This window comes from Phalacrocorax carbo, chromosome 4 (assembly GCF_963921805.1).
Source record: "Phalacrocorax carbo chromosome 4, bPhaCar2.1, whole genome shotgun sequence".
In the NCBI taxonomy this organism is placed as follows: domain Eukaryota; kingdom Metazoa; phylum Chordata; class Aves; order Suliformes; family Phalacrocoracidae; genus Phalacrocorax; species Phalacrocorax carbo.
In genome coordinates, this window is record NC_087516.1 from 56,007,721 (window position 1) to 56,032,620 (window position 24,900).

The 24,900-nt window shown below is 38.8% G+C and overlaps 1 protein-coding gene across 2 annotated transcripts in view; it reads left to right on the forward strand.

The window, feature by feature from the left end:
• Positions 1 to 24,900, forward strand: part of BANK1 (B cell scaffold protein with ankyrin repeats 1) — a 154,170-nt gene that overhangs the window by 13,799 nt on the left and 115,471 nt on the right. For both annotated transcript variants that reach the window (XM_064450025.1, XM_064450026.1), the window contains exons 2-3: positions 7,604 to 8,002; positions 16,906 to 16,971. In XM_064450025.1, the coding sequence (XP_064306095.1) occupies positions 7,609 to 8,002; positions 16,906 to 16,971 (460 nt within the window). In that variant the 5' untranslated portion in view covers positions 7,604 to 7,608. The remainder of the gene's footprint in view (positions 1 to 7,603; positions 8,003 to 16,905; positions 16,972 to 24,900) is intronic.

Here is a 24,900-nt window from a genome sequence, read left to right on the forward strand (position 1 = left end):
AAGCTTCAGGTAGTGGTTGTTTCTAATAGCAAATAGCATCAGTTAATACAAACCTGATACAGCTTGTTCAGGCTTTCATGTGACCTTAAAGACTTGTTCCACAGCAATTGTAAAAAAAAGTAGTGTATTAGTTCAGCTCTTTATACTGTGATTATGGTATATTTTTCTCTTCAGGACTTGTTCTGTTCCTGCCTAAAGCATTTCTGAATTACCTGATTGTATTCTGCTAAAATCTACCAAAGGTGTGATTTGCTCTCAAGGAAGTGACTGTAATGACGCAAAACTTTGCCTCATTATGATGGTGATAACGGAGAAGGTGTACCTTGAACTAGAGAACTGAGTTCTGATCTCTATATCCCATGTTCATGTTTAGTCTTATTCATTAGGAATGACAGCACCTGTCCATCAGCAGGTATTCAGCTGTGGATGGCCAAGGCCTCTACAGGTGAAGGTACTGTGGTAATCATTATACTTGTATATGTATTCACAGAACAGATCAGAGAAAGGGAGGGATTCCCTAAATCAGGGAATGAGGCTATATTACTCTTGAGGAGAAACAGTTTTTTGGGCATAATGTTAGCTTTGTCAGGTTTGATAGTCAGGTATCTTTCTAGTCTACCTGGGTCTGGTCCATGTGGTGGAAAGGTATCCCAGGAACTTATTTGGCTCTGTGTTCCTGTAGGGAAGGTCAATGGAATGGCTTTACAGGGAAAGCCAACAAGATCAAGCCTAAACTCATCTCATTCACAGGAAAATTGTTCTTCTCTGTAGAACTTCATTTTGCCCCCTCCCGACCTCACTAAGCTTAGTGAGAATGATGAAGACATGAGGCTTGATTTTATACAGCTAGAGCAAGTATTTGTTTTCACACACAATTTAGCAATTAGCAACAGAAGGTACATAAACAATGAAAATGTTCTTATTACATGATAGTTAAATAGCCATTTGAGAACAGAAGTGCAGCCGCTCTGCTGGCTGATACAGTGATGGCAGGAATGTCCCATGCTTTAGGATAATTGCTTTAATTGAAACAGGTGTGCCACAGTGCTGCAGCAATTTAGCTACTTTGTGATCTCACTCTAAAGTTTACAAGCAGGCTTTTATAATTTTCATTTCCATTAGTGGAACGCCTCTGAGAAGCAACATGACTTACTTGAAAATATTTTCCATTATCTCCAAGTAGTTCTAAAGTGCTTTCTGCTGTCCTCCCTGCAATGAATCCATTTTGGCTTGCTTCAGGGGATTTGCCTTGCAGAATTCCAGCAACCAAGAGCTAGAGATGCATTTTGAGATACATTTACTGGATGCATGTCAGGTGTGCTGACTGGGAAAATCAATGCCTTCTGGAGGGGTGAGTGTCAGTTCATTAAACTAAGGCCACTGATTAGTGCAGAATTAAATGCTCTCATTCTGTTTCCAAATGTTAAATTGCAGGGATTGTTTGAAGTACTAGTGAAAATTTTCCATAGTTCCTTATTATATCATTTTAAGTGACCAGAGCAAGCAATATGAAGAGATGAATGGCTGAATCTTTGTGAAGAGATTGCAAAGGGGACAAGAGACTAAAGGTCTTTTGTTTCTGGAGTCTCATCTGAACTAGTATGTATGCTTGCCGTTCTCATCCTATATACACCCCAAATGGAAATGAATCTTCTTGAGATTAGAAGACAGGTTTTGCAAATCTCCAGGCAAAGATGGGAGTCTGGGTCTCTTATGCTTCCTTATGTTTCTCATGCTCCATTTCTTTTGGTCAATGTGTCATGACCCTTGACTATACCCATACAGGGTGAAAGGAATGTGGAGGGAAGGGAAAGCAGAGGAAATGCCTCAGAGGGAAAACAGACATTTTTTTCACACCCTAGTGGTTTTAAAAACCATGGACTAGAGACTCTCTAGGTGAAGGCATGTTTCTGTGGAATGGGGACTCATGGGAGAATGTTATGCATTCACCTTGGGAGGCAATTGATTTTTGACAGTGAAACTAGAATCTTAAGATACATAAAAGTCTAGTCAGATGAGTGTGGCTGACTTCTAAAATCTTGAATTTCCTTACCCTGGTTCTCCTTGCCTGGGAAAAAGTAGCACTTCTTTTTGTCTAAGTTTTTAGTATGGGAAGATACTCATAGTAATCCTGGAGAGTGTAGCCTGCTATTCACAAAAGAATTAAAGATTCAATGGATGTCATTTGGTATTGCTTATGTTGCCCCAATTTTACATCAATATATTACGAGAAAGTGAAAAATAGCTTCCATTCTGTGCTTTTCCACTTTTCCATTGAGATATTCAGCAACTGTACTTTTAACAAATTTTTGCTGATGGGCGGTAGCTCACTACATACTGACAGAGTTCATACGCTTCTTTCTCAAATGTCTTTCCTTTTAAGACTGCCATTTAAAAAAAAATATTAAAACAACCTCCCCTTCCCCACCTGAGGACACACACCTGTGATAGGAAGAAATAAAAGGGATGAATTTTCTTTTTTCACTAGCAGTTGATCCTCTTCCTTCCCAACTTAGCATTTCAGAACAATGTAAAAGGGAGTTTTCTTCACACAGATATCAGAAGCTAATGCGATTGAGTCAAGGATTGTAAACAGACTTGGATTACTTTTTCATTAGGGTTGACTGTGGCAGGCTTGTGTGGTTATAGGAATTCTTGGGTAGCTGAGTGAAAAACAGGGAATGACATTGTTGTGCTCCAGCACCCTAACTGGAGAAGGCTGTGGATGACCCTGAGAAATATGATCATCCATCTTTCAATTAAAACTTGGGTAAACATCAGTGTTCAAGTGTCACTTTCCTTTTTTTACCAAAGCATCCTAAGGCAGTGGGACTGTAGAGCCACTTTTAAAACCCTAACCTAAATTAAATCAGCCTTATTTAAGTCAAAGTATGTTAATGCTGATTTGCTGGAAAAACTGTAGTAAAACACGGATATCTAGAAGTAAAGCACAATCATCTACAAACATTAAGCCTTTAAAAGGCAGGGAATAAGTTGGCATCTGTGCAGAGGACTTCCTTTTCTGAATCTAGCAGTGTCATTATCTAAGATGAGTGTTACCAAGTACTTCTTGCTCACTTCTAAACACACAGAAATTGTCTTTTACAAGATTGCAAGATTCACGAACTGAGGTACCTGTTTAAGAGTAGCCACCAGCCCCCAATCTCTGATTTGTTTCCTTTGCCTTCCTCATGTGTTTAGTGCAATAGAGTTCTTGAGATTTCCTTTCACTTTCTAATATAGTTGCCTTTTTTTTCCTCCATACTATATATTTTAATTGTTGCCATAAACATGATGTTCTTATGCCTTATGTATGCAAGTTCTTGATTCCTGCTTGGCCACACTAGCCTGCAAAGATGTTCTCATAAGATTCAGCAGGTCTTTTCAAAGAAGGCTTCAGATGGTATGTTTCACAAGATGTGCTTTTTTTTGGACAACCACACACCAGTAACTAGAGAATAGTTTTGTTTGTGAGAAGAACCCTTTTAGGTTATGGATGACTGCATAAATTCTCTTACTGTTTCTCATTGCTGAACTAATAATACATATCATTGCTACCTTTGAGTCAGTTTCCAAGTAGGAGTAGTTGAAGCATGGCTTAATTTTGTCAGGATATGATAGTTTCTATTACATTAACTTTCAAGGGAACAAAATTAATCTCAAGTTACGTTATATTCCAAGTGCAGTAACTTCAAAGAAATATTCAGTGAGAGATGAAAATAATGATGGGGAAAAAACTGAAAGTTAAGAATAATTGTGTATTCAATATTGGGTAGTGTTGCATTAAAGCTAGACTTCAGCTTTTGTTGTTTCAGGTTAAAATGGTACTGTTTTGAAGGCAGAGTTTTGGGTGGGCTTTAATTTTCAAGTAAGCTGCATTCAAGCATTTACATCTTAATAAAATTTCTGAAGGCAAAAACATTGTCTAACATGAAAAAGCTAAAGGCACATGGAGTAGATTTTAGATAGGGGATTTATAACTGTTCCTAGGGTAGACTTTGACTCTACATTTAAAGTCAGGCAAGCATTTCAAAATATTAATACTTCACCTTTTAATACAGTTTTGGGGAAGTCAGATGTAGGTCTCACAGTCCTGCTTAATATCAAAGTTAACTCTCAATCTAGAAGGCAGATCAATGGCAGAAAAAACATACAAGCATATAATTCAAAACAAACCCACATTTGCATTCCCACAGGTAACTTGGTAGCACTAGCTTCTTTCTTCAAACCAATAAACATTGCACTAAACTGCAGCATGAAATACCGTGCTCATACGAGTGTCTTCTCAATAGTATGACTGTTCCCTCTGTATACAGGTAGAAAAGACAAATTAGATACGGCAGCCATATTAAAGTTTTATGAGGTGTATGTTGCAGAGCCTTTCTTCCATCAAGTGTGATATTAGATATATTTCACTCCCTTTTCTTAAGCAAATAAAGCTTTCTTTCTCATATATAAAAATCAATATAGTTAAAAAGAAATGAAGTCGAGCCTTCAATAAACATGTTAAAAGCTCTTTCTCATTCACACTTAGCTAAGATCAAAGCTGCAAACTTAGGTGTAGATGTACCGTATGGAAATAGAATTACTTCATCTTCTTTTATCATTTTAATGCAACTTCCTCACTTTTATCTTTAGAATTTCTTGAGTACTCAGCTGCTTACTGTCCATTTGCGCAGGGGTGAACTTTATACCTTATGTGTATTTTTATTATTATTATATAAAGTCAGCTCTTTAAGAATATTTCTACTGAAGGACTTATTCCTCCATGCTCAGCACACAGGGAGCTCTGCAACTGAGCCTGAATCATTGGGTCCAGCAGCTCTTTCCTGCTCTGGGATATGCGGATGCCTTTTGGGTGCTTCTAGTCCACACAGGGATGAGGTTCAGTTGTACACCACTCCTCACCAGTGCTCTCCTTCTAAGAGGAGAGGAAACTTAGGCTGTTGGCCAAATGGGTGCTGTGGAAGACACCAGCAGATCATCATAATATAAGGAAATGCAGCTGAGCGTGAACTTAAAATGAGACCTTTTACCTTAAAGACTGAATGTGAACTTTCTGTGCATATCTGAGGTAATCTCAAGTGAGATATTTTTATTTTTCCTATACACTGTATCAAGGAACTCCTACCCTGTATACAGTTTTGTGTTCCTCAAAAAGTATTTTGGAAAGGCAGGAGGGTTATTAAAAGTGCAGAAAGAGTGGTAGGAGTTCTACAAAGCCTCTCATGTAGTGGGACGGGTAATAATCCCAGTTTACAACTGTAACGAAGGCAAGGCTAAGAGAAACTTCTTGAGACTCTGAAGACCTTAGGGGATGGATTTCTGAGAGCAGACACTTCAAGCTTGCCAAAATAGATAAAATTATATTCTGTGGCTGGAAGTTGAAACTATGCAAATTCAAACAAAGTGTAAAGAATGAATTCTTAAATCTTCTTCATGGAATAAGCCTCCTCTTTAAATCTGTATTTTTAAAGGACCACTACAGTGCTTTTAGTAAATAGGGACTGAAAGTAAAAGTTGCTTGGTGATTCCATTTTCTGTGATATGAAATGGTGTGGTCAGACTGAAAGAGCTTCTGGCCTTACAGCTCTGTTAATATTTCTTTTTTTGAGACTGTGCAGGAAGCTTCATAGCTTTTTGTTTCTACTTTTTTTTTTTTCTATGAATGTTATGAAAAATCGAATGAGATTCTGAAAACAAGTAACATTGCAGCAAGCAGGTTTCTTAACCTAGTGTCATAAAGCACAACTTCGTTCCGGGTTAAACAAGAAATACACAACTATTTACTTTTACAATTAAACTTCAGCATTTCAGCAGAAACAGGCATTTTTTTCAGAATGCTTTTACCATGGAAAATGTAGCAGTCACCTTTCCAAATAGATTTTGACAAATATTACCCTGCTGTAATGTATTTGTCAGGGTCAGTCATCTTGAAATATCATCACCCACTACTGTATTGAGCATGGCCCTATGTGATTTCCTGTGACAGAAAATGTTTTGAAAGGAGTATTATTCACAAATGTTTAAAAGATGGCAGTTATCCTTCAAGCAGTTTATAGTCATATAGTGACCTCAAGAGACTAAGCTATAGCGTCCCTATTCTATAAGTTTCAGTCAGATGTCAGCTGGGTAAACTTTGTTTGAAACATCTCCTGAGTAAAGAACAAAATGTAGAAATAGTTTCTTCTAGAAAGTCCAATAATTAAAACAGTAATCCTGGACTGGAGATTTAGGTTCAGTTTCTTCTTTTGTTCGAGGACTTGTGTGGGATCCTTGACAAGTTTTTTATTGTCCTTAGCTGCATCTGTACTATGCTTCCAAGAGTGCATCCTGCTATCCAGATCCATTGTGTGTCCCAAGAGCATTTTAACTTTGTGTATGTCCACCACTTCCATATCTCTTGATGATCACAATGAAGCAGCTTAAGATATTCACCTGCAAAGAAGCTCTGGTGCACTGCAAACAAGTGCCAGTCAGGTTGCCTCACCCATCAGGAACCTGGGAGACACAGTCAAGTTCAGTGGAGGTGAAGTACAGCAGCCGTATCTGCTCCTGAGTCTCTTATTGTTGCTCCACAGGGCCATGATTGTGAACTACTCCAGGGGTATTAAGCTACCCTGGCATTTAATGTATATTTTATTGGTCAGCAAATCACAGGTTTTTATGGTTTCACAGAATCACAAAATGGTGGACGTTGAAAGGGACATCTGGAGGCCATCTTGTACAGCTGCCCTGCTCAAGTAGAGCCACCTAGAGCCAGGACCATGTCCAGGCACCTTTTGCATAGCTCCTTGGAGAGAGATTCCACAACTTCCCTGGTCAGCCTGTGCCAGTGGTCACTAAAAAATAAACAAACCAAAACATTTCCTGTTGCTCAGAGGGAGCCTCCTGTGTTTCAGCTTGTGCCTGTTGCCTGTTTCATACTGTCACCCTAGTAACACTGTGGAAGAATATTAGTCGTCTTTCTAGCATCATGGTTTACATCTTAAAGGGAAAGCAGGACTAAAAAAGTGTGTAGATTTATATTTGTCAGGTTCGTAAGTAATTTTGTTAGCATAAAGACAGTAAAGAAAGATCACTAATGACTATCCTAATACCATGCTGCCAAAATACCCTAAACACCAATCCTGTTTCTAATGAAGTCAGATCATGTCCGGTGTTCAAGTATATATTCTGTACTTCTGCCATTGAAAGCTAACTGTTGCATTTTTAATAGTATCACGTATTTGTCAAGAATCTAGGAGTGAGCAGAATGTGTGAATGCACTCTGCTTTCTACACTGCAATTTCAGTATTATTCTGAAATACTAGTTGAAGCTCTTATCAACATAAAATATTCTGAGCTATTTTGCCAACATTTCTGTGGATGATCTTTCTGCCTTGGTCTAGAAATAAGCAGATGGTTGTCATTTCAAGGTGATGACCTGTCCTGTTTCTGCAGCAGCTCCAGTTTGTTGTTTTATTTTTTTGGGGGGTGGGGGGTGCGGTGTACACATGGGAGGTGGGGACGGTCCATTAATGATCTGTCTTCTTGTCTTCTGATATTTATAATTGATTCAAAGAACATTTGAAATTTAAAAAAAATGTTTTCTTCTCTCTAGAAAATATGAAGGATATTCTTGTGATATATGAACAAGAAGCAGAAGAGTGGGCTCTGTATTTAAAATCTCTTTTTGGACACATAGTGAATGAAGGAGGAATCTTACTCTACGATATAGTGACTTCGTCTTTCAAGCATGAGGAGCTGTGCTCTTTACCCTCTTATAAATGTAAACTCCTGATACTCTCGTGTGGACTTCTTAACTGCCTGAATCGAAAGAGAAGTTATTTTCTGAAGCAAGTTCTAAAACCTCTGGATAATGTGGTGATTCTACTTTGTGGGGTACAGAATTCAGAGATTCTTTATGAGATACTATCCTTAGATGGAGGCAGCAAAGAGATTTCCACTGATCAAGAACCTGAGGAATATCTATCTGTTGTTACTGGAATTATTCAACCAGGTAATCTAAAAATGAAAACTTTTTATGATTATTAAGAGTTTTATTAGCTGTATTAATATCATTTGGAGGAGAGAAAAAGTGATAATTCAGATTTTCTGGAGAAATTATCTCCCTTCAGCTTGGGCCAAGGGTTTTGGTTTGATCATGCATTTCTCATTGAAGTGTGATGAAACTGTTTTAGTCCAGCTTCATTTTCACAGGGAAGCAGCTTTGGAAAGTCTGAAAGCTGCCTCTGCCACCTGTGAACTATCACTACTTCATGGCAAGTTTGAATTGCTGACATAGGCTTGTTTCTGTTTCCTGAGTTTACAAATCTCAGAAACTGTACAAAACTACGGGTTTATGTTTCATTTGTTTCAAAATGCCTTAATGTGACAGTGCACATATTCCTTTAGATAAATCTGACAGTGTGAAAAATAGTTACTGAGTAAGACCTGGTTTCATGGATGGCATTATTTCCTGTTTGAAATGTGGAAGATATAAGAGCAGAAGTTCCCTCCCCCTTTACCAACCCAAGTAATAAGTCTGTACTGGAAGGACTAAAACTCCAGTTTGCACATCCATGGAAACTACAAAGAAGCATTAATGTAAAAATCAGCACTTCTGGAATGTAAGAAAAACCTCTCTTCTGAGGGTGAGAGGTACCGAAATGGCAAAGTCTCTGCATGTGGTTTACTTCAACCCAAAGCTTAACTTTGCCAGGTTGCACAAATGAAACCAAGAACCAACTTTAAAAAGATAGATGCATGGGCCACTTTGGAAGGGTGATGTAAGCTGTGCACAGGTTTCAGGTAGGTGGCTGCGTGTTTTCCTTTGAGATCATATTTATTACTGCTTTTTCGTAGTCTCTAAGTCTCCTGCCTCCTCTCAGCTCTTGTTATTTTGTCATGATTTCATCTACTAAGCACAACATAGTGCTTCTGTTTTTGTTACCTGTAAGGTGCCGTTTTACTGGCGTGGGAGCTTGTGCTTGAGAAAGACATCCTGCAGTTCAGGAGTTTTATTCAGAAATTAACCTGGATTTGGATGCAGATGAACAACCAAGAATATCCTTTTGAACACAGGGTTAGAGAGACCCCAGCTGAGTCAGAGTGACCTAGCTGGATGTCCCTGCAGTCTTGTGCTTGATAAGCTTAAGCATACTTTAAGGCTTTCAAACCTGCCGAGAATGTGTCTACACCCAGCCCAGATATATCAGATCAGTACTTTCAAAACTAAGTTTTAAACTCCTTCTTCCCGACCATCTTCTGTTCTAATATTTCTTGCTGTTCAGTATTTGTTAACCTTTTCCTCAGTATATCTTTTTCTGAGTGTCTTTTAGACTTTAAGTTTTGGGGCTAATTACAGTTGCCTGGTTTGGTTTCAGGAGGTAATGTTTGCAATTTCTGACTGTGTGTGATATGTAGCTTCAGACTGAAGTTCCTTGGCAGCTTTTTAGTGGAATGAAAACAGTGGGTCTATACTATGTGTGTGTATATATAGGAAGGAACTGGGCCCAGAGACAGTCAGTTGAATCATGCACAGGAAATTGCAAACTTTCCTGCAAAGATAAACAGTTTCCTAGAAGGCAGATGACGGTTCTTTGCTTAGGCCTGTGCATTCACAAAAATATTTATTGCATCTGCCCTTGGAGTTTTACTTGCATTGTAATGTCAGGTGGCTAATAGGTGCTCAAATGGTCTTTTCTTTGGCAGTGGTCAATATCAGCAACTTCAGAGACGCGTATGAATCTGAATTAACAAATAGTTGTTGAAGGCCTCAGTCTCTGTGTGTACATATTTACCAGGGGTGCATAGACTGTGGCTGGGATCAGACAATTCAATTGACTGAACTAAATCCAGGACTGGGAGTAGCATTGCTACCTGGTGCTTCAGGGTGTAAGCCCTCCTCCATACACATAACTGGCAACTGCACTGGCCCTGTTTTTTTTCTGTACTGGTGTGCCCTGGCCATCAGGCAGGCCAGCTCAGATCAGTGCTTGCTAGGAGACCTCTGCACTGCTCTCTGTACAGTGAAAGTATTCCAAGTGCGAGGTTTGCTGTCATCTGGTTGTTAATTTAGGCTCTGAGGAGTGAAGATGTGTATGTCTTGTTATTTACCTTTGCTTAAAGGTAATGGTGACCGTTTGCAGCGTCTGTATTTATGATACTCTTCTGTAGAAACTTATTAAGCTCTTAGCCTTTGTGATATCTATGGCAGGAATTTTGATAGATTACGCATCTGGGAAAAATCTTTTCCCTTGTATTTATAATGGCTTGCTAAGGGGTTATTAAGTATACTTGGATTGTTTTTTCTTTGGAGCAATATTTTTATGTCTGTCTTCAGGACTATACACTCACAAGATTTCCCATCTCTCTTCATATGGATCACCGTCATCTGTTGCTTTTCATTTTTGTCAGTTCTAATTCCTTATCCCTTATATTTCTGCTTTTGGAAATTGTAATGAAAACACTTTTGTGTATGTTCTTCATGCTTTACTGTTCCTGTTTTTTTCCTAAATGGTTCATTGCTGGTAACTTGTTCCTCCATGCATTTGTACCTTTTTGTCTCCCCAGTACTAACAAGAGCTGTCAATGTACCAGAATCTAAAAATTTACTGATATGCTTTAATTACAGTAATTACATGGCACCACACTGTTGTGCATCACCGCAACTACATTCTGTTAATCCCTTAGTAGAGCAGGCCATCGAGATCCTAGGTCTAGTTGATGCTAGGGCTCAGGATTGGCTTGTGGGTAGTTAGAACAACTGAAGACAGATGCTAAATCAGGTTGTTACCTCACAATCCTGGAGAGTGTTAATAATGGTTTTGCTTAGGTGCTGGTAATCACAAAATCCCAGGTTGGAAGGGACCTCAGGGATCATCCAGTCCAACCTTTCTAGGAAGAGCACAGTCTAAACAAGATGACCCAGCACCCTGTCCAGACAACTCTTGAAGGTGTCCAATGTGGCCGAGTCAACCACTTCCCTGGGGAGATTATTCCAATGGGTGACTGTCCTCACTGTGAAAAACTTCCCTCTCGTGTCCAACTGGAATCTCCCCAAGAGCAACTTGTGTCCATTCCCCCTTGTCCTCTCCATGTGACTCCGTGTAAAAAGGGAGTCTCCATCTTCTTTGTAGTTACCCCTTAAGTACTGGTACACGGTGATGAGATCCCCTCTGAGCCTCCTTTTCTTGAGGCTGAACAAACCCAGTTCTCCCAGCCTATCCTTGTATGGCAGCTCCCCAGTCCTTTGATCATCTTGGTGACCCTTCTCTGGACCGCTTCCAGCCTGTCCGCATCCTTTTTGTACAGCGGGGACCGGAACTGTACACAGTACTCCAGGTGTGGCCTGACTACCCTTCCTTTACAGCTTTCTCCATACTCTGCAAAGTTCCTAGGCAAGATAAGTTCTCAGGAGTAAAGGGAGAACTGAGGCATGGAAACTGACCTTTTCTAACATGTGTTTCCTGGATGGTGACAGATTTTATTATACTCACCTTATACATGAAGAGGAATGCAAATATTTTTATTGCTGTCAAAAGATTCCTTTAGGAGGAAAAGCACTGTTTGAAACTGCTACATTCAGATATGGAGTTGGTTTTGAATTTTGTGTAAGGGCCCATTGCCATAAAAAAAGAGAAATAGCCAAGAAAGAGAAATTTTGTTTTTCTATGTTAACATCTAAGATGGCCTAGTGTGACTCTAGAATTCTGACTTTTCTTTAACAGCTTTCCTTAATATTGCTGAAGTAGAATCAGGAGACACATTTTGTTTGCATCTGTCTGTCTTCCTTTCCGTTTTTCTTTCTACAGCTTCTCCTTGGTCTGCTGAACTGTGTACACCTTTTTATATTAAATTGATATACTTTCAGTGTATTAATTTAGTACCCTGGAGACTTTTAGCCTAGACATAGCTAGGGTTTTTGTTTAGTCATGAAACACTTCAAATTCAGGCTAGCAGGAGATTTGTAGGTATAAATAGATATTTGCAGCTGGAGGTAGTTACTTAGATCTTGAAATGTCCTGAATTCCTCCTGTAGTTATTTGTGCCTCAGTATTGATAATGCAAAAAGAGAACAGGTCTTATCAAATACAAAAAAAAATTCTGCGACACTTTCTAAAGTGTGCAGACACTATTATGACACATTTTAGTAGGACTTCTCAGTACAGCTCAGGAGTTGTAAGAATCAATTAGTCTGCATGCTGTTTTATTAGATTTCATTGTTTACAGCTCAGCAAAGCAACTCTTGTCACTTCTACTCCCAGCCTTTTCTCTAAGCACTGGTATAATCTTCCCACCTCCCACCCCCAAAATATGAAGAGAATCTACTTCTATAAAATTTGATAGTTGAGAACCACTCAACATACATGTATCTATTCATTATCTGCTTTTGTATTGAAAAGTGAGAAGAGGTACATAAAGTAACATAACTCAGCTAGAAAACTGTATCCACGGTCTTTGACAGCCCAGGAGAGATTCTCAGAATGAATATGTAACTTCTACTTGAGACAGCAATATGCCATTAATTTCTGTTTGTTACCTAAGAAGTATTCAGTGTACCTGCACACAATTTTAATCACCAAGATCATGAATGTTAAGAAAACTACTTTTACATCTACTAGTAAGGTATAGATCTGGAGTAATGAGACACTAGCATTAGGTATTTGTCTCCAATAAGTAAATGTAAGACAAACAGGCTGGGAGCTTAAAGTAGGGTTTAACATACACAAATCTTCAGCCTGTTTCACATATGAAGCTCATTTCCATTGTGCAGGTCACTGAAAAGGAATCACTAAACTTTTACCATAAGTCTTTATGGTATCTGTCTGCTGTTTCTTTTCTAGTACAGTGGCACAGATTTTATTCTGCCAGGAATTGGGTATAGTGTTGAATACTGAAGCAATACTTCACATTTTCAATCTACTGCTTTGCTTGTTCTCCAGTAAAATCCTCTTCATGTTGGTACTCAAGTATGAGTAACCAACAAAGATGGATTTTCTTAGGCTGTCAGCAAGACTTGTGCTGATGAGCTAGAACACTTAATTTAAAGTGGGAACTTTACCATTGTCTTCAATGGGCAAGAGTTTCACCTAGATTTTGACATTGACTTGGAGTCTACGAAGAAATGAAGCTAAGTGCTAACAAGAACCAAAGTTGAAGAGGAAAGAAAATGACTGAAATTTGGGGTTGTTTTTTTTTTTGTGAATACTGAATACAGCTTGGTTTTGTGTACGTGTGCTGAAGCTTGGTTGTAAAGATTGCTCACATGGACACACAAGATTGAGTAAATAGAGGGAAGTAGGTAGGTGGTTCTGGCCTTGTTCACTGCTGGGAGGGGTTGCAGTAGATGAGACCACATGCTTGTACCTCCCTTTCCTCCTTCCCCAATGTAGTTACATTCACACAGTGCATAAAACTGTTGGTGCTTAGAGGTCGTCTGCTTTTTGAGGAGCACCCCAAATGCCAATTAAACTTTTTTATTAAAATGACAATAATCTGTATTAATTTGTTGTGAGCAGAAGGGGCATTTTGTTGGCTGAAGTGTGCTACAGTATCATCCTTGTTTCCTTTTTCCCCTGCCAATGAGTCTTTGAACTGCTCTGCAGGGCCTGCTGCTAAGATCTTCCTGAGATGCATTTCTCCATCTCTGCACAGAATGATTGCTGGGATGCCAGTGCAGTGATGGGGGTTTGTACCAGGGATGACTGTCAACAAAAAATGGTGGTTAGTGTCAGTAACTTGTTTCATCTGGCACGTGATCCTGGCTGTTTCAAACCAGAAGGGAAACTGAAGTGGCAGCCTGGAGGTGGCAACCATAGACAGGGTGTGGAGACTGTCATCCCCTGTTGCTTAAACTGAGTTCTTTGTTCTTTCATCTGCTATTTCTGCAAGATCCAGAGAAGATTTTTGTGTGTTATATAATCAGGTTTCTTAGCAGTTCATATTTCGATCTGTCTAGCCAGTCATGGTGACCTGTACACTTGGATTCTGAAGTATGCATCATGCATGTGATGTTTTTTCCTCTTATTTTTGACACTAATTGGATGAAAACTGCTTATACCTGGAAAAGTGAATGCACTGACATCTTAAAGTGAATGTTCTTTAACAGCATTTAGGACAAGCTCATAAAAAGTTTTATTAATAATAAAAGTCAAATGACTAGAACATAAACATTACTACAACAGTGTGCGCTAATTTAATGTACTGTGGTTTTACTGTTGTTTATTTAGGTTATAATTTTTTATTTTTAAAATGAATTAATGGATTTATTATTATGCTCTTTCAAGGTTGCAAGTGGACACCATCCAAATTTATGTATTGTTTATGGTACTACAGCCATCAGTCAGTATTTAGCTGCAGCTGTGAGGCTATTTCTAAAGCTTACAAATAATTTAATTTTAAGATTTCCATCAGGTATTTTGCAGCTGGCACTGTGAAATGTCTGTCTGAATCTGTAGTCTTAAATGTCCTTCATATAATGTATTATCGACTCTTTTCAGGTTTTGCACTGTGGTTACCAATCACAATTACTGAAAAGTTGTTATTGGAAGGTGTTGAGAGACATCGTCTGTAAATACGTTCTTTGTATATTTTTTGGCACACAAGTGTTGTTATAACAAAATCGCTATTTGTAATTTCACCATGATGTATTTCTGTTAAGGTAGTGTCAGCGTCTTGGAAATAGGATAAAATAAGGGTCATGTTGTTTTCCAGATTAAAAAAATTGTAACACCTATCCCTGAAAAAATTTAGCGTAGCACCTATTTAAGTTCATTCTGAAAAAAAAAATCAGAATTAGGATAGCAAAATAAGAACTTTTTTAAAATATAGAATCAGATTTTGCTTTCGGTAGGGTCTCTTTGTACTTACTTAAATGGCTGTGAGGACAGAACTTGGTCCAGAAAATGCTATTACAGTTACAAAGTTAGGTGTTCAAAAGTCAAAAAGCTATAGGTACAAAGTAGCCTATTAAACATTAGTTAGGACATTGTTCATAGCATTTATTGCCTTTAATTATGTGAGCGCATTCTTTCCCACTCCCCACACCCCCCACCAAGAACCTGCCCTCATTAGTACACAGGGTAAATAGTGTTCAGTTAATTAGCGGTTATTTAATACTTTGTTTTGTGTTTGAGTTTGTGATTGCATTATTTATGTACTGAATGCCATTCAAATCCTGTTGAGAAAACAGATTTATTAATTTCCTAATGTGCATTTCTGTAGAACTCCTTTCTGTATTGAGTGCTCTCCAAACATTATTTTATCATCATTTTACATACTAGTGTTTAGCAATATTAGGGGGAAGCATTTCTTCCACTTCTGATACCACTTTACGACATTACTTTTCATAACACTTACAAATATACAGTATTTTTTACATCCATATTCAAACTCCCTTAAATTTCAGATGCATCTGTGACTGCTGAAATGTCTGCAGGTCAGCTGTAAGGTCTTTCATGGAAAGTGCAATACGAAACTCATGAGTACTTCTGAAAAGCATGTTTTAAAAGCCTTCTAGCTTTTTGCCTGAAAATTTCAGGGTGGGAACCTGAAATTACCTGAATTCTCTACACCAGTAATCAACTAATATCACTGTCCTATCTCTCACTGGAATCCTCTCCTCATTCCCTGGACTTTGGTTATTACAAGAATAACTGAATCAGAATACAGTAAACACCACCTTCTTTAAGTACAAAACCACAATGCCCGAGTAGGTCTAACTTGTGCACTGTCCACAGTACAGATCAATTTAAAAGAAATAGTCGACAATATACTACAAAGGAGAAAGAATGCTTTTGAGTGTTTGATTTTATGTGACCTTAATAAAGTCATTATAAAACTATTGCTTTCCCAGGCTCCTCATCCTAGCCTTGGAGTCTTTACCCAGTGACTCTTACTTTTCAGTCTTGGCCCCTTGAATATTGGTTATTCACTTCTGGAGCACTCTGCAGTATACATGGGATCGTGATCAGGATCCCACAGATGCTGTACAACAGCATGTTTGTTGAGTTAGCTAGCTCTCACAATATGGAGTTCAAGCAGGCCTTGTATCTTTTAAGTCAATGTTACCTCAGATGTGGAAAAAGAGGTGGTAACTTGATCCAGCATAGAGTGGCATAGACAGCTATTGCATAATACAGCAGAAAGTCTCCTGGTAGCTATTAAGCCATCAAAATAATTTCAACATATCTGAACTGACAAGTTTCTTAATATTTTACCAGTACTTTACTTCATGTGGCCATTGCTTTTTTGACGCAATACTGGGAGCTCTGTAGCTTGATTGATTGTATTATCAAACGCAGCCCTGCACAGTTGTCTTGTCTTCCAAACCCCAAGCCTGCATCCTTTTTCCATTTCTCACTTCCCTGTACCTGGTTCTATTCTCTTTCCTTTTGCCCAGCTCCTCACCCATTGTTTGCTGTATTGACATTCAGGGAGACTTTTCTTCCTCAAGCCCACATTCCTTACCTGCTATAGTAAATTGAAAAGATCAGTCACAGGGATGTTTACTGAAAAAGGATAAATACAGTTCCATCTGAAGATCTGTCTAGGCTTGTTCCTCTCCACTAGCCTTTGTATTTTTATTCCTATCTGCAAAACGGTAGCTTTACAATAGCTGTACCTTGCATTTAAAATAACATACAGAATTTCGTCTAATAAAAGAAAGTGGAAATTGGTGGCATGGTATTTCCTTATTTCTGAGGTTTTAGGTTCTTTGTCCATTTGTTTTCTTAACTCTGTTTTAGTTAGCCAATTTTTTTCCCCCAGCTTGATATCAGATGCTAAGATCTTCCTTAGAGCAAATTAAACACTGTGAAACAGTCAAGTAGGAGGGCAATGATCACTGTCATCAGAGTTGATGACCAGTTAAAGATATTTCCAAGTAGATACCATTAAAGAATTACTCTTTTTCCCTAGGTAAGCCACAAAATGAAAATCCTGGAGACTCTTTGTCTTACATCTATGAAGCAGTTCTTGCAGATGGTGAGTTGAATTCCCCTTGCATTTACTCAAATAAAGCCAGTACTCTTCAGAAAATTAAATTTGTTTTCTTGCATCTTGTCAGACATGAAAGGCGATAAAACAACCTTACCATAACATACAGCTGTGTAGAGGAACATGCCTTGTTTTCAAACATCCACCCACACATCTATACCCACACAATCTTGTGAGGAGTGTGAAAAGGGGAGGAGATTCAGCAGGGACGTTTCCTTTGATTTCAGAGTATTAAAAAAAAAAAAAAAAAAAAGACATGGAGATCTTTCTTTTCTGTTCCCAGCATGAGGAGTTTTGCTTGCAGTAAAGAGAGAATTTATTTGAAATTTCAGATAAATCTGTCCTACTCACATTACATTTGCAGCATCATGCATTGGCAGCCAGTGGTTGGGAGAAGCCCTGCATCACAACTTCAGCACCTGTTGACATTTACCATTCTGGTTTATTTATATTTGTGAAAGCCCATAGAGTCTTAGTAAGGAAAACAGACTGCAAAAATCTCCACTTGCTTTTAGTAACAAGCTACGTAACATGTTTCCTATCCCCAGTTCTTACGTAAACAACATCAGGGGAGGTTTAGATTGGATATTAGGAAAAAATTCTTTACTGGAAGAGTGGTCAGGCATTGGAACAGGCTGCCCAGAGAGGTGGTAGAGTCACCATCCCTGGAGGTGTTCAAAAAACATGTAGACGTGGCACTTCAGGGCATGGTTTAGGAGGCATGGTGGTGTTGGGTTGACTGTTGGACTTGATGATCCTTAGAGGTCTTTTCCAACCTTTATGATTCTATTTTGGGGTTGATACTGTTGTGAAGTGATTAGCTTAACAGCACCAGCATGCTGTCTGATGGAAACGACAAGTAAGTTATTTTGGAATTCCTGGCATACCAGTTCTGTACTGCTGGTTACTCTCAGGTTACTGGCTCTGTGGTCTGTTTTGCTGGCAAGGTGTAAAGGCAGAAGGATGCTGCAAGGGCACTGTCTCTTCCTCGCTGGCACAATTTCAATATACATGTCAGTGATGTATGGAGTTTAGAATTTTAGATTCTTCAGTTAATTACAAGACACGAGCATCAACCTGTGTGCTTTTAAATACTCCAGTCATTCCTGCTTACTATTCTTTGGTTCACAATCCAGAACAAACTTGGAGTATGTGAATTGGATCCCTTTCTGATAAAACTAAAAGGCAAAGTGCACTCTGGGAGCTCACTGGGTGCACTTCATACACTAAAAGGTGTGCATTCTACAGGTCCAGACCAGAACTAGTTGGAAATATGCCCCTTTGAAATATGTGTAGTGTGGAAGGGAGTATTTAGCACCAACCATTTCTCTCTACTAAATCTTCTCCTATTAGTCCTCCCTTTCTTTCTGACAGGGACTGTTTGTGACTCTCTTAGCATCTCAGGTGTACTGGTGTGATCTCAAGCAGAAAACTACAGTAAAACAACACTTTTTTTACCCCTACAGAGCTACTGTCAAGGTTTCTAAGGGTGTCTCTTGGTCCTGTGTTGAACGTGCCATGGGTCAGTGCATTGAAGAAGTTTGTTTGTATAAAGGCGACTTTTTGTCATTACTGGCTCATCATCCAGGTGCTTAATAAGCTGGCATCACTGTTCCTCTCATTCATGATCATGATGTCCAAAAAACGAGACAGTAAAAGAGGGAATAATGGTCAGAGAAAACAGAGAATCCCAAGAAAAGAAAGGACTGGGGAGGTGTTCCGCCAAGCTACTCCCACTTTAAACCTTGACTTTTTTTATATTAATCCTTTTCTGCTTTTACATGGGGACTTGAAGAGCACCTTTAAATCAAAGTTTACCATCAGCTGAATGGTTGATGTTGTAATAAAGTGAATTGAAGATTTTCTAGCCAGGAAAGGCTTGGATTAAAAGCAAAAATTTCACTTGAAATCTTTGCTGAAGTTGCCTGGACCACAGTTCTTAGTCACCTTTTGGCAGTCATCTTGATAGCACTGATTGTATGTCGCCTCTGCTGGCTAATGATGTCTAGTTATTGCTAAGAGGACTAAAGAGGTTCTCAATTGCTGTGATGAGTGAAAGGGACAATTAGAAAAGAGGGATTCCCAAAAATTGTGTCCCTTATGTGAGGTTAAGACTGATCCCAAATGAGTGTAAGGAAATACATGGGTCAACATTTCTTCTGTGGTGGTGCAACAGGGAGCAGTTATCTGATACCACTGCAGAGCTTTGGAGGGAAAAGTAGACCAAGAAGTGAAATTATGTCAGTTTCCAAGATTCAGCATATCAATCTTTATAAAGCCAGGAAAGGTAAGAGACCAGATGCAAATGACCCAGTATTTGTGCCTGTAGAAAGTAGGTGAACCTTCAGGTAACCAGACAGGATTTGACTTTGGACAAGTTGTGAAAAATACGTTTCCAAGGACTCTCTCTTCTCTTTGCTCCTTCCTAATAAGAAGGAAGTGTACACAGTGCTAACTGTATGTAGGACGCAAAACAGAAGTGTCAGGAGAAATTATAAAACAAGAAAGTATTTTCGCTAGAGCCCTATAACTTCACAAAAGAACAGCACTTCCTGTAAGGTCTTAAGTGGAAACTGGCATGCCAAAAGCTGAAGTTTGAGTGTACAGATATTGTACAAAAGAAAGGATAAGCTGAGAGAAGATGGAATGTAGACTTGAACTGGAATGAAGGTTGAACAGATCAGAAGTATAAAGCTAAATGAGAAATCTAAAGCAACAAGGGTGGAAAGAGCAGCAAGTGGATGACAGGACATAGGGAGAAAGAAAAAAAAAACAAACGAAAACAAACTGAAACAAACTATATCCAATAAAGCAAAGGTAGATGGGGAATGAGCAAGCACTAACAATCAATAAGAAGTGATTGACTAAAGTGAATTGTGCAAGGCCTTGAGGGAAAAGGTCAGACAGTACACAGGAAAATGGAAAAACAATATGATCACTGAGATCCTTTGGGGAAATATGAGCTACAATCAGATGTGAAAACAATTGATTTGCTAGTGAGTGATGGAAAAGATCCTGTTGTGGAATGCTAATCACCATGATATGAATGTATGAGGACTCATTCCTGTAGGTGATAAGTGAACAAGTCAGCTCTCCAGCCACTCACAAATGTTGTTATGTGTTTATTTTGGGTTTCTATGTAAGAAAAGCAGACTTATTTTTATGGCTAGAAAGCTGCATTTTGAGAAATTCGCTTGTGGTTCCTCAGGAAATTTTCTGCTCCCCAAAGAGCAACTAAGGTTGGAAAAGTTAAGGAGTCTTACTAGGATCTGGGTACACAGCCGCATAACCATACAGATAAAATGTGAATGCCTTATTGTGGAACTGGCATTCATTATTTTACCTGCAAAATAGAGATAACCTCAGATTTAGATACCCATTAGGTGATATTCAGCTTCAAAAAAGGCTGTTCTCCTGTCAAATAGCTTCGTCTTTTTTAACATTTGCCATTAAGGCTTGAATCCTAGCACTTACTAATGGAACCAATTAGGAATGGGGGAGCAGAGCACAAAAAGATGATTTTGAAGTTTGGTAGCTGTCTGCCTATAAGTTTTAACAGGAGACATCTTTTGGTCCTGCTCAGAGGTCTCAGCAAACTAACATATATGTGCATACCATGTTACCTGTATCCTTTACCAAACTAATCTGGAGAAAAGCCAGCACTTTGTAACAAAATAGATGGCATCCCTTCTGCAGATAAAGAAGAGCTATCAGAGTAGAATCATAGAATGGCTTAGGTTGCAAGGGATCTTTAGAGGTCGTCTAGTCCAACTCCCCTGCAGTGAGCAGGGACATCTTCAACTAGATCAGGTTGCTCAGTACCTTTGCTATGCTATTCTTTCCTATAATGCCATCTGAAATCCTATTTTAGTAAAACACGCCTATTTTGGGGTCTAGGTGTTTGATAAAAGGACAGTGCCTTAAAAGATAATGACCTCAGATTACTTTCCTATTCATAACCCTAGTAAAAGGAAAATAATCAGGAGTTAGAAAGCAAGCATGGCTTTCAGATGTGTCTAAAAACATTACTCTTGATTGTGTTCCTCAGAAAGGAGCACACGTTTTAGCCTGCTTTAAGGGTCAATAGATTTTAGCTATTTCAAACCAAAAGCGGGAGTAAATTGCAAAGCAGCAAAGCAGCGTGTCTCCTAGTGAGTCAGTCAGTCTTGGTAATCACATCCCCCCCCCCCCCCCCTTCTTTAATACCAAATTACCAAATGTGTCTGGCATGAGTCTTTCTGCTGACAGCAGTTGTGGCAGCATGGCATGGAGAGATGTGGTCTCTTAGACAGAAAAGTCCCATGTAATTTAGAGCTGTACAGATTAAGAACAGCATCGTAAATTTCACCCAGGCATTGATACCCTGTGCAGGTATTGGAGCTCTGCTGTCATACTCAGACTGATACGCTATTTGGTGAATGAGCTGTTACAGTTCAAGCTAGCTGCTGTTACCAGAATGATTTAAAGGATGCTATAACATGGAGTATATTGTCTTGTGTCAGTAAATGTGTGGATACTATTAATGATATGTATGCTGTACTTTGAGTCAGGCAAAGGCTGAGAATGCCAGCTACCAGCGTCTCTCCCCCTAGGCTCTCCCAATGCAGTTGTTAAAGGACTTCTCAGTTATGTTAAACTTCATGACCTTCCAGACATGTAATTTTTTTACTTTGACCATAAAGAATATTCTTCATCAAGATAATAGCTTCAAACATGGCCAAGAGGGGAGAGTTTGGCTCCTCACTAGTAGTTCCTTGAGGGTGATATCTGTAAAAACTTGAATCCCTATTCAGCCTGAAATCTGAGCCTTTGGCCTGCCTGCCGCGTGTGCTTCACTGAAGTATGACTTGATTCTAAAATGATCCCCTCTACCTGTGTTCTTTCATATCTATATAATACAAAATGTAGCCACATGCCACTTCTGTGTCCAATGTGTCCAGTGTGCAGTTTGTGCAGGCCAGTTATAAGAGGCTTGAATAGTAGTTTAGAGATAATAGAGCCACTAGGCAGCTGTAGCTAGCCCGTTTGGAATAACAGGGAAGTTGCAGGACTATTTTATCAAGCAAACACATTTTGGAGGTCTGCTCACAACCCAGGATGCCTCTGCTATCAGTCCTTTTGTCTTCAGCGGTAATTTGAGTCAGTAGCGGGAGGATAACCTGTCTCTGTTGTTGTAACAGCATGTCTCAGATTTTGGGCTTCACTGAAACAGATGTGATATGTGTGTGCTGATACCACATAGAAATGGAACAAAAATGCCAAAGTGTTCTTATTGTGGTAGAACTTTAGTAACTCTGAAGTGGATAGATGGACTCTTTAATAAAGCATTAGGCTTTAATAACTGAGAACTGCTGGTGCACACAGAGGGCCAGACAGACTTCAGTTTACTTTTCCCTGGAGAAGAGGCAGGATGAAAGTATGAAGAATGTAGAAACTGGAAATAACAGGCCTAGGCTCCATCAACAGTTCTGCTCAGCACCTAAATGACCTCAGGCAGGTAGTTATTTCCAAACTAATCAGTGTGCCTAATAGTTTAGAAACTCTTTGGGACAGTCTTACTATGTGTCTAAAGCTCAGCAGAATGGTCATTAGTGCTACTGCTGCAGCTGAAAATCATAGCTTTGATTGCAGTAAAAATAATAACATGAATTGATAAATTCTGGTAAAAGATAAATTTAGTCCCAAAAAGCCTTTAAATATATGCATCCTAACCAAAGTACTGATTGCAGACTTTAAGTCAAATCTTTCTTCCAAGCCACAGACCAGTTAGGAACTACCTTGTCATAGCCTTAGATTGCCTCAGAATATACAGTTAAAATCATATGAAAGTATATATATGAAGAAACACCCACAGTTTCATGCAAATTATTTCTCAAACATTATTGATAAATTAATAGTAAATGGCTTTTTGCTGTTTTGGGGTTATTTGAAGGCAAGATTTTTGGTTTTTGCTACCAGATCCAATATGACTACACATGATAAGACTCTCATATTGTGTTTAGATGCTTTTATGATTACTCCATTAGGCTACAATTAGAGTGGTAAATTTTTGTGTACAAAAACATAGCTGATAATATAAGAATAGGTGGGTGTGCACCTTTGCAATCAGATCAATCTTTGCCTACACGTATATAGTAATGCATAAAGCAATAGATGCAAGGGGGTTCCAGGGGTTGCTCTTATGGGAGAGAAATAGACGTGAATGAAAATTGCAGCACCATCGGTTGCTAAGATGACATAAACACCAACTCCAAATATTCAGAAAAACTGCCCTTCATAGCTTTTAAAGGAACTGTCAAGTTGATGCTTATTTGCAAGAAAAATTGTTCACTATAAGTAAAGTAATCGAAACAATTTGGAGGCATGGGCAAAATAGGCCAACTCACAGAAAGCTACTGGTTTTGACAGAACTCAACCATGCAGGAGAAACTGGGACTAAGAATGCTTTTGAGAAAGACAAAGGTAACTGTCAATGTATTTGCAAAAGATAGATGATTCAGCATAGAGAGAAACATTATTTAAAGCATGTTCAATAATGAATATGTTTACTTTGGTCTGGAATTTATACATGATAAAAAACGAAAGAAAGATTTAAGTTAGATGTTTATATGTTTGAGTATGTATGTAATCATTTTCTGTGATTTTTAGAAATCTTCCCATTCCTAAGCCCTCTCTCACCATCAGTAAAGGAAAACTTTTCAGCAGAGTAGAAAAGGGGATTTGTTTTGAAATCATATCTTAGAAAGGACTTACAGTAAAAATTAATAAATCCCATGTTCATGCTGAGGTAAACAGGCTCACTGAATGAAGCCCAGTATGGTGGATGTTTTCTGCCTCCATGTTTCTCTCAGCCTTTCTCAGGTCATTTATAGAGCAATTTGTGCAGTTAGAGGCTGCCTTACAATCACACTCTGCTGCGCTCTCAGCTGAGTTCATACAGCATTTGCAAATACCCATACTTGGAGAGGATTAACTTTCATGAATATCTGTGATAAACTTCTGGTGGATTGCAGGAAGAATATGGTGTGCATAAGTCTTTTTTTCCTGATTTTTCCACATTGCAGAAGGTTACTTTTGTTTTTTTTCTGTATGGCTCTACTTTCATCCACATTCCTGCAGAGCATTCACACATGTGTTTGACTTTAAGCTTTTGAATTATGAGGAAGTCACTTATACATGAGCACCTTTCCAATTATACCTCACAGAACCTAGTGGGACCACCTCTGCCTTCATCTCGCATTGTGCTGGGGAGTGGTCCTACCATATTGCATGGGATGACTCTTGCACTTAAATGATCTGCTGAACATAGCCTAAGTGTCCTTCCCTGTAATCCTCTTTATTTTCATCTTTGACACTGGAACATCCTGTCTTTTCATTCACATGGCAAGTTAACCATGTGTGCTTAATTACCTTTCCATTCCTTGTCATCTGCCTAACATGATTTGCCAGTATTTCTCAGCCTCTTATAGTTGTGTGATCTAGGGATAAATGAGGACCTTTTTTGTATGCAGTTTCAGTTCTTCATCTAGCATTGCTTTAGCAAACTTGAGGAAGAACTGGAATTTGTAAAGCTAGCAGGCATTTTGCTTTTGTAAAACCAACTAAATTTTGGCTGTGAGATTCATCCTATGGGTTGCCTTAGAAAACACGTAAATCTTTCATAAGTTTGTTTTCTGCTATTTTTAATACCCCAAATCTGTCACATACTTTTTTGACTTGAAACATGTAGCAATTACCAAGCAAAGACAGAGGCAATTTATAATCCTCATGTAGACTGCAATAGGGATAGCTAAAGAGTATATTTGAAAAGTTGGAATTTGGGGGTAGGGGAAGGTTGGATGTGGCATGAAATTTGTTCAGAAGCCATGGTACAGCATTAATTGTTGAATCCACAAGAGACTAGAGAGGGTTCATTAA